Source organism: Hyperoodon ampullatus (genome assembly GCF_949752795.1).
Source record: "Hyperoodon ampullatus genome assembly, chromosome: 10".
Lineage (NCBI taxonomy): Eukaryota > Metazoa > Chordata > Mammalia > Artiodactyla > Ziphiidae > Hyperoodon > Hyperoodon ampullatus.
Window position 1 is genome coordinate 93785508 of NC_136923.1, and position 20502 is coordinate 93806009.

General features: G+C 38.3%; 1 protein-coding gene across 3 annotated transcripts in view; it reads left to right on the plus strand.

The window, feature by feature from the left end:
* Nucleotides 1-20502, plus strand: part of DTNBP1 (dystrobrevin binding protein 1) — a gene marked incomplete at its 5' end in the record, with an annotated part of 119778 nt that overhangs the window by 31891 nt on the left and 67385 nt on the right. For all 3 annotated transcript variants that reach the window (XM_079713515.1, XM_079713516.1, XM_079713517.1), the window contains 2 exons: nucleotides 1473-1605; nucleotides 9926-10058. In XM_079713515.1, the coding sequence (XP_079569641.1) occupies nucleotides 1473-1605; nucleotides 9926-10058 (266 nt within the window). The remainder of the gene's footprint in view (nucleotides 1-1472; nucleotides 1606-9925; nucleotides 10059-20502) is intronic.

Below are 20502 nucleotides of genomic sequence, written 5' to 3' on the forward strand. Positions count from 1 at the left end.
AACTTGTTGGATATTACAGATGAACCCTATGGGCACAGATCCTCGTTTCAAGCCCAGTTTCCTTACTGTTGCGTCACAGCTGTGTCTGTTAGCAATGCTCAGTATCTTTTAAACTCCTCTTCAGGATCTTTACAAAACCGGTTGGCACGGACATTTTTAAGTATACAGAATTAATGAGACATGCACTTGGAGTAGCGCTTGGTGTCACCTCCCCAGCTCAGCTGAGGCTTGTATGTGAGATGACGTGGTTACCCCTCTAATGTGGGCTGACTAACAATGGGGAGGTGTGCGCGAAGTGGGGATAATGTGAGGAAACAGGGCAGCTTTCTAACCTCTTTATTGTAGCTTAATTTTTTTATTTCAATGTTGTGAATTCCTAGGATATTAAAATGTGGAAGCTAAAATGATCTAGCGCCACATGCAAATAATTTTGTATCTTATTTTGATATTTTTTATACCTCTAAAAGTTCTTTCTTTAGTGAGATTCAGTAAAAATCAGTTGTATTCATGTTTCAACTCTTAAAGAATCTTAATCTTGGGATGCGTAAATTGTCCCTTTTTTAATATAAGTTAACTATGAACTCTGATTTTACATATAAAATTCAAATACACTTTCTTCTGTTATATAATGAATTTTGAAGTCTTTATTGTACAAAATATGGGTATCTTTAACAGTTCTTATTATTGGTGATGTTTTCAAAAGATAACCTCTCCATGCTCCTTCTAAGTCTTATTCTAGGTCCTTTCCTCTCTCACCATGTTAAAACCAAAACAAAATTGACTGGGAGAAACTGCTGTCATTGTCTTTAGAGTCTTCAGGAAAACAAGTTAGAGTTATTTTAGGCTAGTCTGGCCTCTCACCACCCTGCTGTTGGGAACCTTTCACCTCCAAATGTCTTCTTTGTTAGTATAAATCCTTTTCTCCTTTTTCTGGAATTGATCAATTGCCTCAGTAATTCCTCCATATACAAGTACCATTTATCTTACTTTATGCAGTGAGTGGTCCTGTTTAAATGGAAATTGAATCATAATATATTCTAAATGCATTAGGGAACTTTTCTTTTAAAAGAATTCCTTTTGTAAAACAAATAATTACCCATTCATTATGTTTTGGGTTTGTTTTTGTTTGTTTTCTTTTTGGTTGTTGTTTTTTGTTTTTTCTAGATTTGAATTTTCAAATACATGGTTTACTTTAAAACAGGGTATAGTTAGAAGTGACTTCTAAGGTCACTGCTGACCTTTCTCTTTCCTGGGTTAAGATGCACTGATAAAAGCTGTAATTTGAGGTTTTCTGCACTGGATGTTAAGGTGGTTCTTAGAAAGAAAACAGCTCCAGTCTCTTTAGAGTATCCTGTTGTCTGTACTCAGTAGGAGGGTTTTTAAAGGTAACGTGGGCTGACTCTCATCATACTGGCTGTAATCTCTCTGCTTGCAGTCTGGTTTGACTTTACCCCGCCTCTTCCGTGTTGCAGCTGGTTGACAGCGAGGTGGTGGTGCTCTCCGCACACTGGGAGAAGAAGCAGGCAAGCCTGATAGAGCTACAGCAGCAGCTTCGGCAGCTTCCAGGCCTGAAGGCAGATTTAGAATCCCTGACGGCAAGTCTGAGTGAGTTCCATGTTTGCCTCTGGACATTACTTCTAGGAATGAAAATAATTTGGTGTAATTCCAAAGCTTTCTAAGACTACATTAAATTATTGCTTAACAGGATGTGGGGGGAAATAGTTCTAATTAATTTCATATTCTGATTAACTGATGATTTGACAGAAAACGATGATTTTAAATGTAGAAGTGATTTCTAAAATATACCACTAACTTTTTCTGCCTCATTTCTGCTCAGAAAACATAATTTTGTTGATTCTTTAAAGCGACTCAGGGTGGTCTTTGTGACTTTAGGTCTCTGTTTAAAAGTGTAAATGTAGGAAATAAAAAGGATTAGGGTGGCTTTGTTATGACTAAAGGATATACTCTGGAAGTTGTTGCTTTTAAAATTAGGTCTGCTCAGAGCTTCATGTCTTGAAATATGCTTTTTTTTCCTCTTTAAACTGATGAGAGATCAAACCCTCATTAAATTAGGGTACATGTTTGGCTAAATTTATACCTTGTGGAAGTTTATATTTTTTTGTTGTTTTCATTGGGATGAATTATGCTGATATTTATTTCTTGAGTTTATATTTCAGAAAATTAACTTTTATGCTTGACAGTTGCCACATCTTAGGATAATATCGTGGCTTATTATTTTCTAACCAAGCTTAAGATCTTAGTGAAGTAAGAGGTAGGGGTTATCTACATAGGAGTTGAATTTCTTGAGCTGATAACCTGACCCAGTCTTAATAGGTAAGGAGGCAAGGATACCCCACCATCTCTTCTGTTTTTTAGTACTGCCTCTTTAAAAGCAAAACAAAGCTGATTTACAAAACAAGTAATTAGCAAATCATAAAATGTGTGTGTGTGAATAAAATAGATACGAATGGTATTTGGAATGCTATTGCTGATAACAATAGCTAATGTTTATAGCACCCACTATATGTCCGAGATTGTTAGGTGCTTTACAAACATTTTCAATCCTCACAAGATCCCTGCAGAAGTAGCTTTTATTATCCCACTTTACAGCTAAGGAAAATTAGCCTTGGTGAGGTTGTGACTTGCTCAGGGTCACACAGTTAATAAAGTGTGAATCCAGGATCCCAGTCACGATGATGATGTACTCAGTGAGGGATGAGGCAGTTAGGGTGGCAGCTGTCAATAGGCCTCATGAACTGCATTCTTGAAACCCTGGCCTTAGTGTTCTGTTATTTCTGAAGGCAGGGTGTGGAAAAGAGATTCCGGGTCTTAGGAGGAAGGCCCTCTGCATTATTTCCCTCTTGCAAGTATAGGAATGATTCTTCTCAAGGCTTTGATAACTAACTGATGGAAAAAGCCTCCAAGATATTTGGAATATTCCGTTTAGCCACTTTCTTTTTAGCTTCTCTTCCTGTATCTCTCTGAGTCGCTTGCTTTTCATTGGTTATGTATTTCTTTGCAGAGATATTCACCTCTGATACCATCCCCCCTTTTCTTTCCAGCTGAGAGTAAATTCTGTTTATAAATGTTATTTGTTTGATACCACTCTTCTGATTAAAGGCATTTTGCCACAATTCTAATTATTTTCATAGTTAATTCTGCTTAGGACATGCAGTATATATAAGTTTTTCTTAAGGTAGAGTATACTGTATTTTCATTCTCAATTAAGATTCTAATATCCTGAAAAAATGATACTTAGTGACATAATACCGTCTTCTTTAGAAACTGCATTTTGGCTTCTTAAATGAATGGGGCAGGCTTCCCAAATGCTCACTTGAATTTTCTCTCTTTACTAATCTGAGAACATTGACCACTAAAGGCAAATTAAAGCTAAAGGATTCTCTGAAGTACTATTCTAGACGGTCACTTCCAAATAATTTGATTCTTTTTTTTTTTCATTGAAGTGTAGTTGACACATAATATTAGTTTCAGGTGTACAGCATAGTGATTCAACATTTATATACATTATGAATTGATCACCATTGTAAGTGTAGTAACCATCTGCCACAATACACTTATTACAATATTATTGACTTATTCCTTTTGCTGTGCATTACATCCCCATGACTAACTTATTTTATAACTGGACATTTGTACCTCTTAATCCCCTTCACTTATTTCATCCAGCTACCCCACTGCCCTCCCCTCTGACAACCACCAGTTTGTTCTCTTTATCTGTGAGTCTTTTTCTGTTTTGTTTATTCATTTTGTTTTTTAGATTCCATATGTAGGTGAAATCATATGGTATTTTTCTGTCTGACTTATTTCACGTAACATAATACCCCCCCCAGGTCTATCCATGTTGTTGCAAATAGCAAGATTTCATTATTTTTTATGGTTGAGTAATACTCCATTGTGTTTATCTATATATCATCTTTTTTCATTCATCAATTGATGGACACTTAGGTTGCTTCCATATCTGGGCTATTTTTACTAAAGTTGCAGTGAACATGGGGGTGTATGTATCTTTCCTAACTGGTGTTTTCATTGTCTTCAGATAAATACCAAGGAGTAGAATTGCTGGATCATATGGTAGTTCTCTTTTTAATTTTTTGAGGAATCCATACTGTTTTCCGTAGTGGCTGCACCAACTTACATTCCCATCAACAGTGCACGAGGGCTCCCTTTTTTCCACATCGTCGCCAACACTCATTAACTGTCTTTTTGGTAATAGCTATTCCGACAGGTGTGAGGTGATATTGTGGTTTTGATTCTCATTTTCCTGATGATTAGCAGTGTTGAGCATCTCTTCATGTATCTGTTGGCCATCTGTGTGGCTTCCTTGGAAAAATGTTTATTCAGGTCATCTGCCTATTTTTTAATCAGATTGTTTTTGGTTTTGATATTGAGTTGTGTGAGGTCTTTATATATTTTGGATATTAACCCTTTATCAGATATATCATTTGCAATATCTTCTCCCATTTAGGAGGTTGGCTTTTCGTTTTGTTGAGGGTTTCCTTTGCTGTACAAATGCTTTTTAATTTTATATAGGCCCATTTGCTTATTTTTGCTTTTGTTGCCTTTGTCTCAGGAAAATATTTTGAAGCCAAATCTGGTAGGTTGTATAAATATATATCTATATCATTAATATATTTTGCGAATTCATCTTAATGAGTTTATGGATCATTCTTAGGTATTCGAATCATTGGTTTTAAAATGCTTGCTCATAAACTGTGGATTCCTTTATTTTTGGGGTAACTTCCAAAGACTCCTTATTGTCACCTAAATACCTTGATATAATATTACAAGGTTTAGTCAAGCAATAATAAAAAAATAAAAATAACTTAGAAGAAAATGGTAACTGACCTATATGTTAGGATTCTTTTAGCTTCTTTGAACTTTCTACCCTTTCACTGTCAAACCTAATACCATATCCAGTCAGTGCCTCCACTTCCCAGGCTACTTAACTCTTTTGAGTCTTGCCTTGCTCTCTAGAGGGTCTGCCCTTATTAAAGAATAAGGGATTAATATGATGTGAACAATTGGAACCTTTGATGATGCTTTTAGCTGTGTTGTCCTGTGGCTTAATAAATATGACTCCTGATTACATGCTCCCTCAGGAATTAAGTAAGAACAGATAATCCACTCATGTTTTTTTTAATGGGGTGTGATCCATCCAGCTTACAAAAGCCTGTGTAATAGGTAATTACTGGTAAGGCCTGTCATTTAAAAAAGAAATGATAAAGGTATGCTGGGAATTGGAAAATAAGGGCTGTTGGACTGGCTCTCCGATCTGGATTTGGATCTCAATTCCACAGCTTCCTAACTGTGAGACCCCGTGCAGGTTTCATAACTTCTCTAAGCTTTAGTTCGCTCGCAGGATTGAGGGTGAGAGTACTTGCCTCGTAGGGTAGTCGGAGGGTTGAAGGAGGTGATTGGTGTAAAGCACTCAGCACAGTGCCTGGTGTATTAGGCATCTGCTGAGTGCCATGTGCCGTTTGTAGGCTCTGGGGATACAGCAGTGAACAAGACCGGGCAGCTGCCCCCAGGAGGCTGACGTTCTACTGGGAGTCTCTCTGGCCTTTGCAAATTTATAAATCCATTGTCTTTGATAGAAGGGTTTGGATGGATGTTATGTAATTTAGCTTGTCCTGCAAAATAGAATGTAAAACCATAGCCTGAAATGTGGTGAGAACAACAGTGTAGTATTCTGTACATGGAAAGACAGTGTGTAAGGATAAAAGGGAATGTTGTCCTCCACATCCTGTACCCTTTCTTATTCTGTGCATTTTATCGTAAAACTGGTCATATGTTTGAAAAGTATTTATTGAATTCTCTTGAACTTCCACTAGAGGGTAGTCTAATCCTATTCCTATATTGAAGTCTAAAATGTCAAGGGCTTTTCTGAGTTATCTCTATTGCTTAGTATCTCTATTGCTTAGTTTATTTTATATGACCTACTTAAAAAGACTGTTACCTTTGTCTAGAACAGATGATTCTGTTAATTCTTAGATAACAAAGTGCTGTAAGAGAATGACAGCCTTATATTGAGCTTGCATCTTTCTTTTGATCTGACCTGTTTTGCTTTCTCTGTACAGAGTTTGAGAGTACATCTAGCAGAGAGGCTGTCGCAGTTTTTAGGGTTTCATGAAATACATTATCTTATTGTCCAGGTTACGTTCTGAGATTAGACCCTTCAAGAGACTCATTAACTCTCTTTTGACACCTTTTAATATATACTACACAGATCTCATTTGTTCCATGATGGCTTTTAATGCATTTCTTAAAGTTCCTTATTATCATACCATCATTACCTTATTACACAAAGAGTAATGAAAGTATTTGTTGAAGACTCTTGGGGTCCTTTAGTACCCAGCCTCTGTGACCTGTGGGTTTTCAGTCAAAGATTTCTTTGTTCCTGGAGGCTAATTATTTTTGCTAGAAAATACTCATTTAAGTGTGAAATTACGAATTTTAACATGCTGTTCCATTCTTCTGTCGGTGGTTACACTACAGATAATATGTATTCGAAACAAATGGCCCAAAGGAAAATTCCAAACAGAGTGGCTCTTCCTCTGGGATGGTCTCCTCCCAGAGATTTGTGACGTTCTCTCCTGCACAGCTGTCAGGCTCTCCCAAATGGCTTTTCCCAATAAAATTCCACCCATCTTTTCCACTGATCACTAAATGAGACATATGCTGTGTTACAGCGAGCAAAATGGTGAGGCTGGAATTTCTTATAAAAAGGTACATTTGTGTCCACAGAGGCCTGCTAGTGTTTTATATACGTGCATTCTAGGTCTGGTTACCAGATTGACTCATATCTGCAACTCGTTTCCTAACCGGAGATGAGCAGGGTGTGATGGGGAGATTAAATTTCTGCCCGTTTAAATTCAATATAAAATATTCAGAATACATACCATATATATGCTTATAATTATTATTTAAAGAGGTTTTTTAAAAAAGTTTTTAATATAAAAAAGGGAAGAAGATTTATGTTCATCAATACAATTCTTCTGTATTTTATTACTGACTTCAAGCCCGTTAAGAGTTAAAATGGAAAAGTTCCATTGCTTCTTCTGCTTTAACTCACTGGTAGTGGGGCCTGATTTGATACACTGATAACAAAGTACCATCTTGTTTAATGTTTTTAAAGTTCTCTGCCCATGGTTAACTTAACTTGTTTACAAAATTTAGGATAACCTCCTAATATTTAAATTAGATGAACATGAATCATAGATTTGCTTTCTTGGTTATTATTTTATGTTTTAGAGTAATAGAATCATTCTGTCTCCAGAAACCCTTTTTAATTGAATTCAGCAGACTAGGTTTTAGGGGATACAAAGATGCAAAGATATAGTCTTTATGCTTAAGACATTCACAGATGCCTGAGAGAGGTAAGAGTACACAACTTGTGGTAGAATGTCAGAGTATAAGTCCTGGGCAGGGCTCATAGGTCTGTGGAAGCACAGAAGAGGGGAGAGAGCCCTGCAGGCTGGAGGGAGGGCGGGCTCCGACTTGAACCTGCCAGGGAGACGCAGGGCAGGGAGGCAAGCAGAGACGTCTCGGGAGAGGCAGAGGCACACACAGGACCCTCCTCGGAGTGGTGAGCCAGTCCTGAAGGAGAGTGGTAGTGAGGTTGGAAAAGTAGGCTGTGGCCAGGGAGTGAGGGTCCCCCGCCACAACTTTTAAAGGGGAGGACATAAATATGAGTTTGGCAGCAGCCATACAGTGACCACTGACTCTCCCGAGCATTTTAAATCTCGGTTTGCCATTCAGCACGGGAACATGACGCTGTTGGCCTACATATCAAAGCCTCACTGTTATCCAGCCCCCTGTATGCTAAGGATAACATGCGTGATGCTAAAGGAACCAAGTAGCTTAGAGCTGAATGGATTCCATATTAAATGTAATTATTCTAGTTCTTATCACTTATCAAAGTGAAATAGCATTTAAATAATCCTATTAGCTATTAGAATGAGCTGAACATTGCTTCTTCAGGGCCAGTAACACGAACTCCCAGGCTGAGGCTGCTAATCATTTTTCCATTTAATATAATAGCAAAAAATAATCTAAATAGCAGCTAACATAATAGCATCATTTTGCCTGTTTCCCGCCACATAAACTCCTTATGTACCATTTATGACATTATTAAAATCTTAGATATAATTTTTCATTGATTAAAACTTAGATTTTGCACACTGTTTCTGGTTAGGCTTTCTTTCCATAGTCACATATATTAGCTCTTGTATGTTACCCCTGAAGATAGATTCCAAACCGTTATGAACTGCATTATCAGTCTTTTCCAGACTTGCCATGATCTACAGTGATAGATCAATATGATAAAAATCATTACCTAAAATGTCTTTGAAGAGGAATGCTAAACTACTTGTCATCACATTTTAACTTTTCAGTAAAATTTTATTTTCCCCCCAAATCCATGTCTTTAAGCCCTAGACTCTACCAAATAAAAGCGGGAGTTTTTATAAGCATAGATATTTAGTAGAGTTAAAATTTAGGATATTAGAAAATGTGAATGCTTCTGGATTTAATAGATCTCCAGATCAAACAGATCAATTAAAAACGGACAAAATATGTACCTTAATAAACCTAAAACTGCAAGTTGAAATTTAGGGAATTTGCACTTAATGTAGGTGCTACAGAAGCTAATTTAGAAAGTCACATGACAGTCTAGTGGACAAGGGAAGGGATTAGGCACACCATCCTTGTATCGTAGCTTTCTGAATGAAACCAAGGCTGGAAAGCTGCACAGCCAGCTTGCTCCTTCCTCGAGGCCCCTTCCTTCGGACGGCTGTGCCTTCCAGACGTGGGAGTCACATTTCTTGCTGAGTCTCGGTCTCCCCCATCTCTGTTAGATGCCTCTCCTTTGAGTTTTCACAGCACCTCAAGCCAAGCTCTGTCAGGCAGTGTTGTCACTGAAGTATGCCTGCCCTCTACTTTAAGTTCTTGGAGCGCAAGGACTATCTTTTTCATCTTTGTACCCCAGTGTCCGGCCCATGTGGTGAGTATTTGGTAAATGGCCCTCATGCTGTTTGAGTTCTAAAATCTTTGACCTCTGAAACTTTTCTGTTGTCTAAGAAAACAACCAGTCCTCACCCTTATAACTATGAAGTCTTGGTTTACTTACACATCTATCAACTGGAAATCATTTTATGTAAGAGGGACTCAGTTTTGATTCCTGACTGCTCTTCACTAGCTAGGTGACCTTGGGCAGAGCTCTGAAATAATTTCTGCAGGCTTTGGCTTGAATCTTTTAAATGAAGGATTTGACATAGATTATCTCCATGTTCCAATGAAGCTGCAAAGCTCTGTGGCCTGAGGCAAAGTTGAGTTGTTGAAAGACCAGTGGACAGTGAGCACTGCTTCCTGATTGTTTGTACATCTGTGCAGTGCCTTGGAGATTTATATATATCCTGTGCAAGGCAAAACAAATGCTAAAGTAACTAGGAATCTCAGATATTAAATTGTGTTTGGTATAACGTGTTAATTATACTTTGCTATATTCGCATATGAAAATTGACTCTTCGTGTGTGGTATATGGGATCATTAGGATATCATACATTAGCTTAATCAGGATACTCTGTTTCCTCATCCTGGTTAATAAAGTATTTTTTTAATTGAAGTATAGTTGATTTACTATGTGTTGATAAAGTATTTAAAGTATTCTGGAAAGTTCTGTCTTAAAAATGTTCGAGATAGAAAAATATACTCAAAAAAGATAATTTGAAGTATGTTTTGTTAGTGTATTTTATTTTGCTTCAAGAAAGTTTAATAAAAATATTAGATAAATGCAGAACAGTCTCAACAGTTCAGACTTTTAACTTTGGACACTTTTTCTTTTCTCCATGATCAAGGATTCTGATTTTTGACGTTTGTTTCTTCTTTTGACCTTATATACTTTCAGCTCATTTAGAGGCTAGTTTTGAGGAGGTAGAAAACCACCTGCTGAACCTGGAGGATTTATGTGGACAGTGTGAATTAGAAAGATACAAACATATGCAGTCCCAACACCTGGAAAATTACAAGAAAAATAAGAGGTGAGTTTGAAAAATTGACCATGATATTCATTTTCAGTCTCAAAGTTTTCCACAGTACTTTACATGCTACTGTTTATAAGTTTGGACTGATAAAAGACAAAGGTGTCAGGTAAATCTATTTAATAAGCTTTCCAAAACATGATTTTTTTTTTTTTTTTTTTGGTACCACTATCTGTTGCTGTTTTATTGAAGATGAGTTCTGGAAAGCTAAGGCTGGGATAGATGGTGGAGGGGAGAAGTGCAATGGGCAGAGCTTCCCAATCAAGTAGAACCCCCGACCTCATTTTCTCCAAGTGGCAGATCCTGCGCTGCTTTTTCCCCTTTTCTTCTCTTTTATTTAGAGCAGGAGGAAAAGGAACCTAAGCTCAGGCTGTGGAAAGGGGCGCAGCTTTGTCACATGTTGTCTGTGAGACCTTCAGCAAGTTACTGAATCTCTTAGCCTCAACATGTGTAGCTTATAGTGAAGATAATATTGTACCGGCTTCCTAGAGTTGTTGTGAGGGTTCAGTGAGATGGTCGTTATCAGATGCAGTGTGTGCTCTGTCAGTAGTAGTTATTACGGTGATTATTTTCATTAGACTAACCTGAACTGGAAATGGGTAATAAGATTTGGAACTTGGAAATTTTATTTGTCATTCTTTTCTTCACTCTCACCCAGTGACTTAGATTTATTAGATATATAATTAGTACATTATAATTTATATGTTACAAAATGAAAATTAACTTCATGTTTGGAAAACAGCCTCACCTTTAATTTGAGTAAAAGCCAAAGTGTACTGGACAAGTCTTAGCATGTTTCACATAATTGAAATATCATTTTAGAGGTATTTAGAGGAATTGTGTAGTAGAAAGAGCACTGTCATTAGTCGGAAGACCCAAGTCCTGGCTTCAACTAATTCTTTGCTTTTGGGCAAGCTGTTCGCTTTCCTTTATACTTTATCCTGTTGTTAAGCTTTTCTTGACAAGCATTTGAAAGACTTCTTAAAAAATTACATAACTTTAGTAAATTTAGATATGATAAACAGATTTGTTGATAGCACCTGTTACTCTCAAATAATGTAGGAAAAAATAGTGTGCCAGTTGAGGACTACCAGTTCATAATCAGTAGCTTGAAATCTATAGGTAAAATAATGGTAAATTTTTCATGTTCTGATAGGCCAAATTTTAAAAAATTATAAAATTTACTTTATTTCTCAAGGACTGCATGAGATTAATGTAAGATGTCATAATAGGTTTTAAACCTAACAGTTTCAGTGAGAAATACCAAAGGTGGGAAATTTAAATTAACTAGTACTTTGATGGACCTTCCAAGACTTTGAAAAAAATTATATATGTAGATATTTGTTAATGGTTACTCATAGCATCTTCATAACATAAATATTTATTAATAAATGCCAAAATATTTTGCATCTGATTGTCTAATAAGACATTAGACTTGTGACTTAGCTTGAAATCATATTTTTATCCTGAAATGATAAGTACTGATTTAATTCACAATAGTTAACAGTAATATGATTTGTTTTGGTTATTGTGAAAAGTCCTTGAAAACCTAAGCTTGATTTTCTTCTCTGGCACTTCCTACCTATATGACCTTTTGCAAATGACCTATCTTTGGCTTTCTTATCTGTAAAATAGAGATAATGATATACTTTCCTGCAGGGTTATGGAAGATAAGGGAGAGTTTTGTTAAAAGGGCCAAATAAAAGCTGGTCCATTTAGCTTACAGAATCGTTGGTGATTCTCAGTTCTAGTTAACTTGCCTTTCTAAATACAAATAGTGGAAATACTGACTATGAAACATTGCTTAATTCTGTTTATCGATATAAACTGTAATCTTTCCAAAACTCTTTCCCAGTTTTGTTGAGATGTAATTTATATGCAGCACTGTATAAGTTTAAGGTGTACAACATCATGACTTGACTTACGTACATTGTAAATTGAGTACCACAAAAAGTTTAGTCAACATCCATCATCTCATTTAGATACAAAAAAAGGGTGGGGGGGATTTACTTATGATGAGAACTCTTAGGATCTATTCTGTTAGCAACTTTCATTTATACCACACAGCAGTGTTAACTGTCATCGTCATGTTGTACATTACATCCCTAGTACTTATTTATCTTCTAACTGGAAGTTTGTGCCTTTTGACTCCTTTCATCCAATTCACCTTCATCCCTTACCAGATTTATGATGGGCAGATATTTTTTCCCATTCCATAGGTTGTCTTTTCATTTTGTTGGTCATATCTTTCTCTGTGCGGAAGCTTTTTAGTTTGATGTCGTCCCACTTGTTTATTTGTTATTTTGTTGCTTGTGCTTTAGGTGTATCATATCCAAAAAATCATTGCCAAGACCCATAATAAGGAGCCTTTTTTCCCTGTTTTCCTCTAGAAATTTTATTGTTTTGGGTCTTATATTTAAGTCTTTAATCCATTTTGAGCTCATTTTTGTGAGTGGTGTAAGATAGGGGTCTTTACACCTGAATATTCAATTTTCCCAGCACCATTTCTCGAAGAGACTGTTTTTTCTCCATTGAGTATTCTTGGCTCCCTTGTCAAATATTAGTTGACTGTATATGCATGGTCTTCCTGAAATTCTTAACTTATTTTGTTCAGCATATAAAAGGATGAACTATCTTCTTCAAAGAAACCTTTTGGAATCAATTTGTTTAGTTAATACACATACACACACACAACACACACACATATATGGCTGATTAACAATCAGTTGTAGTGTAAATAATTTGAGTTGACAACACTGAGAATGAAGTAGTTTTATTCAGTCAAATGTAGATCAAAAAATATATTTCCAATAATAAATTATGTAGAATATTTACTATTCAGAGATGTCTTATTTACATTTTAAGCTTCTTCTTACTTTTATTCAATCCAGAGGTTATCAAAACTGGGAATATTATGAAGGCTAGTGTCAGTAAATGGAAAAAAAATGAATAAATATATGCATTGGCATATTATTTAGAAATAATGGAGGTAAATACCAGAAGAAATCTCTAGAAGAGTTGAATGTAGCTGCTTGTGAAAAGCAGGACAGAAAGGTGGGGAGAACTGAGCTGAGGAACTAGTCTGCTTCATCATAAATCCTTGTGGGTACTGTTTGACTTAAGGAATGTACATGTACTATTTTGATAAACATAAAAATTGAATTTAGAAATTTTTTATTAGCTACAACATTCCCTGAAGTGTTTTACAGGAACAGTGGACTGAGAAGGTAGCCGCTGGCATTCCATGATCAAATAAGTTCCAGAAACACTTTACCCTGTATTTGCCTCATGGAACTTTGTAGTACATGTCAGTTTATTAAGGGTTCTGAGAATTCCTATAGTAGAGAAATTTGACTCAGCATTTCACAACTTACTTGCTTACAGAACCAATTCATCTCTAATACATATTAAAATTCTGTGACTTGATATCCTATATTACACCATTTGAAAAACTTTCAAAGACCCCAAATTAAACATTTTATTATGTGGTCCACAAGGGAAGAGTTTCTTAGAAATAAGCCTCTTTCCTCTTTAACAAGGGGCCCTACAAACTAAACTAATGATTTTTCTTTTCTTGCTCTGAAGAAGATAATGTGTAATACAAGGCTTGGATGTGTGTGTGTGTGTGTGTGTGTGTGTTTGTTTGTGTATTACAGTGTACCCACTCTGTAGCTTTCCGGAAAATCTGGGTCAGACAACTAGATGGGGATGGAGAGAGTGGGAGAATGAAGGATAATTTCTCACACACCTCCAGTGCTAATCGTGTCTACTATAGGCTCCGATGCACTTTCTCATTCTGCTCCCATCAGAGACTGAGGAGCGGGCAGGCAGCGATTGTTGGAGCTGGGGAGGAGATTGAGTTACATGAAATTGTGTTACTGCTTAGGGGCCAGCATCAAGGCCAGGGTCTTCTTTTTTTTGACTGTTGCATTGGAATAAGTGGAATCCATCCCAGATGTTGATATCAGCGCATCTGTAGTTGAGAACGGATATACGATATTTTGTCATATATTTGATAGAAGTTCCCGGCACAGAATAAATTCCTGCCTCCTGTGAAAGGAGGGATGTGACCCATCCCAACAGTAATGTGGCTTACTATGGCAGATTCTCAGTGTGGGCAGAGGGAAACATAGAGCTTCAGAACACTCCTAGGGGTGTATCTACCCTTGAAAAACATTTGAATCGATGGTTTAACCTAAGTATTTCTGCACTGAAAAAGGACATCCTACTTTAGCTGGTTATCTAATGAAAGTGACATATAAGCAACTGTATAACTGTAGGGGGAAGATACCCATAAATAGCTTTTCTAATAACTCTTCTGCATATAAAGTGATATTGCTATTACTGATAGCTTTTATGGGCAGGAATAGACACTGCCTTGATCAATAGTAAAACATGGTATAGTGGATGAAATATGGCTGTAGGCAAAGACAAGTACTGGTACCAGTAGTTAGGTTGTCATATGGTTTAGAAGATGAGTTAGCCATACAAGTGTAACTCCTAGATGCCTTGCATAGGTTTTCATAACCAATAGGGAATACATTTTTCATCAAGTAAGAAGCATTAATATTGAATATATGAGCCAAAATAAAGAACCTAAGACCATTTACATTGTCTAGCTAGCAGTTAGAGAAATGGACTTGAGATTCGGGAGTCAGCTAGCATTTGTAGTCATGAGTGTGGGGAGAAATAGATGATAAATGTGTACATGATTTTATTTATTTTTAACTTACTTATTTGTTGGGTTGTTTGGCTGTGCTGGGTCTTAGTTGTGGCACGTGGGATCTAGTTCCCTGACCAGGGATCGAACCTGGGCCCCCCTGCATTGGGAGTGCGGAGTCCTGGCCGCTGGACCGCCAGGGAAGTCCCTGTACATGATTTAAAAAAAGGATAATTTCAGACAATTATATTGAAGAAAATAAAACAGAATAACATTATAGAGGTGGGGAGGGTTGCTTCGCTGGGGTGAGCAGGGAAGGCCCTTCCTGGAGGACACGTGAGAGCTGAGACCTGAGTAAGGAGGCAGCCACACAGGGATGGAGGATGACACCCTTCCAAGCAGAGGAGCAACAGATACGTTTAGAAGAATGAAGTAGAGCTGAAAAGAAATTCAGCTTTCTAAATTTGTCACCTTTTCAGTACCACCATAATATTCCTTAGAATGATTATTGAGCTTCTTTCATAATAATTTAGTCAAAGTTATATGTGAGTGATTTAATTAAAATATTTCTTACTTCCAGGCTTTTGGATCCTTTGTTTTCCCCTTCAATATGCAGCATACCATCAGAATTTCTCTGAAAATAGCTACATCTTGAAGAACAGTGTGATTTTAGTATTTCAGCTTAATTATAAATGACTCATAATTTTAACACCATCTTCCATTGGACTTGAAATCTGCTTTGGGGCATACTAAACTCTAGAAGCATTTTTCACTGATTCATTTAGACTTTGAAACTTAATTGTCATCTCTTAGAAACTCTCTCCTGTGAGTGGGGGGCACTGCTTCTGTTGATAAGATTCAGTGCCCAGGCATATTTTGAGAAAGTCATTATTCCTTTTGCTTTATGTATTACAGCTAATGCTAAGGAACTATGCTCTTCTTTGTGTTTTATTTTTATGTTAATGTGGACTGTAGACTAAGTTTAGAAAATCTTTAAAGCAAAGCATAACAGATTTATTTGAGATGTTATCTTTAGTAGTGTTTGACCAGCTTATGTTCTAGAGAATAACCCACCAAACTCCTGAGCTTCAAGAACTGACTGTCCATTAGACAGGCTGTGGTCCACGGGTCTGACCTGTTCTTCCATTTCAGAGAGTTGAGGATGGTGTGCCTGGGAGACTTGCCACAGGCCTGGCTTTGCTGAGAATAGAACAGAAGAAACCAGTGGCATTCTCCAAGGTGAACAACAGAGAAGAAGGTCCAACAGAGATAGGCAGAAAGGCAATAACTAGCTCCCGAGGTTCTGCATGGAGATCCATTTGGGTGCTGAATGGAAAGTAGATCAGGAGAGCTTTCCTTCAGGCAGTGCTTTTACAGAAAGGATCTTCCCAAGCTGGAATAACAGGGACCAGACTTACTCTCCCACCTGATGCAGCCAAAAAACAGACAAAATAAATGAAGTAACACTTTGGAAGACGTTGGGCAAAGAAGAGAAGTGATCTCCTTGACCGATAGGAAACAGGTGGAACGAGCCCTGTGGTTTCCCCAGCATCCTGCCTTGAATGTTTCCAGGCTAAGTGCAGGGAGGGGCCCAGATAGAACCTGGCAGACTCTCTGAACTGAAGAACAGCTGAGCGCCTGGGGACCCAAGGCAGCTAGAGTTTACAGGACACAGTACCAGGGAGAGAGGATACCAAAAATCTGCAGAAAGCTCCCCTGAATATTCAGCAGAGGACCGGTAATTCGTGTGAGGAAACCACCTGAGGCAGGAGGAGAATATCATCCAAAAGGGTCAGTTAGCAGTACCCGGTGCTCACATCCTCACACTGTGCCTGAGCCCAGCGGCCAGACTGAGGAAGCCTAGAATTCCTGGGGTACCAGGCAGAGCACGCAAGAGCGTGTCCTTCAGCAGGGGTACCTTCACCGAGCCCTGTTCCGGACCTGCTTACCTAATCATAAAAGCAAGCATCAAAAAGATCAAACTGTTTCCAAATAAATTAACTGTATCCCAGAACAAAGCTGAGGAATATTTGTAGAAATACAAAAATATCTAATAGCCAACAAGGTAGATCATTCTAACAGCTTGCTTGTGGATGGACGAGATGCATGGCACACTGAAGTTAAAGTATTGTTCTAGAGAAAGATCGTATACAGGTTGTGTCATATTAAGACTCATGGAGACCAGATCCATGATGCACTTTAAATATTTAACCTGTATTTTTCTTCTTAGGTCTTTAGGTAACTAAGCCCATTGACACATCAGTCCTTATTTACCTGGCCTCTTGAAACTGTCCTTTTTTTACTTCTATAACACTCATATCCTAAATTTTCTTCTCTACTGTAGGTTAGTGTCTAGTTGCCATTGTAGGTGCTTTAGTTCTGTTATTCTCTTGGGTTCTGTTCTTGGTTGTTGCCACCTCCCATTCTACGTATTAAAAATATCTTGTTCTATAACACATGCCCCTCCACGGTACCTGTGTAAGGAGCAAATGACAGCAGGGACTTCTAAGATACAGTTTTGTGAAAATTACCTCAAGCAGGTAGGCCAGCTCTCCTCCAGCCCCACCTTCATCCACTTTCTACCCTCTTAACCACAAACGCACCAAGTGCATAAGGGTACACATTTTCATGTCTGTAGAATGCTAAGGAACAAAAGATTGGGTAATAGTGAACAGTAGCCGGTCTTCTGTGAAAGAGGTCCTGTAAGGTCTTTCCTGTCCATCAGCCGTAACAAAGGGACGCTCTTCTACTGTGTTCAATACAGAAGGTATTGCTGATCGTACTTTTAAAAAAATTTCCCCTAAACATTTTCAAATATGAAGAAAAATGTGAGAGTTGATTTTGCACTTCACATTTTGAATGTGGTATTTTGCCATAGAGAATAATTGTGTTCGGTTTTTATCATGGATTTGTCCTGGGGAAGCAGTTTAGTGTTTAGAGAAAGTGTGCTTCCATCTGTGAGATGATTGTGTTTATGGAGACATTTATCCAGTGGTTCCAATCATCTATTAAGTTTGCATCTGTGGGTCTGATTTAGTTGATTTCTATACGTATACAGATTTAATATACTCCTTGCAACACTCCATAGATTGATTTATTAATGTGATGCTTTTTTTTCCCTGCCCTCATAACTCAACCCCTGTAGAGAAGATGATTAAATAGCAGTTTCGCCCTTTGGAAATAATAGATTTTTGAGTCTGGTGTTATTTTGGTGAATGTTTTAGTTTCAGGGTTTGTTATGCTAAATTTTGTGACGGCCTTTGCTGAATTGAGTACAATTTAAAATATGGTAAAATCTAAAGGAAGGCATTTCAATTCTTTCTACTTATTTGATCTTCTGAAAATATTATTAAACTTTGAAAAAGAAGAAACTCAGATTTTTGAAATTGCAAGAGGCAAACACGCTGTTATCAGATGAGAAACTATGTGGTCAAACTTTTTTATAAAGAATAAAATCCTCCCTAGTCATAGCAAAGGCTTCTTTGAAGAAGCAGCTATTATTGGTCATTCTGCAGCCACAGTACTTGATAATCACGACTTGCTGAGCGTCTGTTGTGTCTGACTCTGTGCACATGTGTGATCAGGGCGGATGAGACATGATCTCTGCACTTCAGGGTCTCTGCAGTGTAATTGTAGAGATGATACCTGCATGGAGATCACTGCATTACAAGGCAGTGCACCAGGTGTTATAAAACTGATGGACCTGAGTGCTATAGGAGTTGAGGTAAGGGGAGATTGCCATTTGAGTGTGAAGGATATCTTCATGGAAAAGGTGAACTTGGATAAGAGTTTGGAGAGTAGCCAGAACTTAGAACTCCTGGTCACCTATGCTTTTTCATTTGGTTAGCTGCGAGTATGACGTAATAATGGTCAAGAGTGAAGCATCTGCCATGTTTTCAATCAGTGTTACCTGTCATCGTCAGTTATACTTTCCCTCAAAACTCAGTTCAATCCTGGCTCCTCCAGGAAGCCTTTCCCGGCAACCCACAGTGTGTGAGTTGCTCCCTCCTCTGTATTCCTAGAAAATCCTCAGCATGGCTGGCATCGTCAGAGCACTAATCTATGACGTCACTTTCTAACTGTTGCTTTACTTCTGTCTCCTCTCACTAAAGTTCCTTGAGGTTATGGAACGTGTAGAACCCAACCTGAGCATGATTCCTACTGCTATTCCTAACATTATTCCTAGTGTCTAAGGCTCAGTACTTTTTTTGTTGAATGAATGATCAAAGATTACATTCAGTATGAGAAAATGAATATTTATCCAAGGCACGATATTTATCATCATAACAGTAGTGACGATGGGGAGAAATGGATTCAGGATATGTTTTGAGATAGAATTAATAGGATATATTGATGGATTAGATGTGGCGAAGGAGGGAGATGGATAAACCAAAGCTTGAGGAACTTGGTAATGGCATGAGTTGAGATGAGGGAGACTGAAGGAAGAACAGGCTCTTTTTTTTTTTTAATTTATTTATTTTATTTATTTTTGGCTGCCGTTGGGTCTTCGTTGCTGTGCGCAGGCTTTCTCTAGTTGCGGCGAGCGGGGTCTACTCTTCGTAGCGGTGTGCGGGCTTCTCATTGCGGTGGCTTCTCTTGTTGCGGAGCAGGGGCTCTAGGCACGCGGGCTTCAGTAGTTGTGGCACGCGGGCTCTAGAGCACAGGCTCAGTAGTTGTGGCGCATGGGCTTAGTTGCTCCACGGCATGTGGGATCTTTTCAGACCAGGGCTCGAACCTGTGTCCCCTGCATTGGCAGATGGATTCTTAACCACTGTGCCACCAGGGAAGCCCGAACAGGCTCTCTTACAGGTATTGTTGGGAAGCCTGCTACACTTTGAGCAGAGCTCTCAAATAGGCAGTTGCATTTGCTTCTGGAGCTCAAAGAAGAGATCAAGACAGGAAGTATAAATCAGGAAGTCAGTATGTGGATGGTATTTAAGGCTGCATAGCTGAATGAATTGCCTTGTGAGAGAATGTAAGTTACGCAGAGGGCCCAGGACCAGGCTGGCAGAGCTCCAGCATCTAGTGGTCTGGAAAGGGTAGAGAAGTAGCAGAAGGAGCTGAGGGAGAAGGAGAAAAACTAGAGAAAACTTTCTCAAGGAATCAAATTCTGCTGAGGGATTCGGATGAAAACTGAGAGTGAGCATTGCCTTCGGCAGCTTGGTGATTGCTGGTGACCCTCACTGTGCAGTGGTGGGGTCTGGAAGCCAAGCTGGAGTAGGTTCAGGACTGAACGGGCAGTGGGGGAGCTGAATCCCTGAGTGGGTTTCAGGGGATGGGAGTCATGTCTTTCAGCATCACCAGCCTTAGGTTTTCTACCTTCCAGATTATTTCATTAAGTTCCAAACTGAACTGATGCACTGCCCTCCAAAATCTGCTCCTCTTCCTAAGTTTTCTGTTAACGAATTCCCTTTCCTTCCAGTGATCCAGACTAGAACTCTCATGGTTATGTACTTATGCCCATGTCATCAGTTGCCATGGTCTGTTGAGTCTTCTCCATGGCGTTTTTCAAATTGGACTCCCTCTCTTCATTGCCATTGCCACTTATGTTGCCCTTTCCAGGCACTAATCAGCTCTTCTTCAAACTCTTCTAATAGTTTCCTGAGTGCTCCCTGCTTTATTCTCCCCCTTGTTAGTACATCTATCCATCACAGCTAGAATGTTCTTCCCAAAGCACAAATTGGCTCAAGTTATTCTCCTGCTAAAAATAAAGCCGAATCCTTTTAGCCTCAGAATCCTCTACCTCTTTAGCCTCATCTCCCACTACTTTCTCTTCATTCAGCT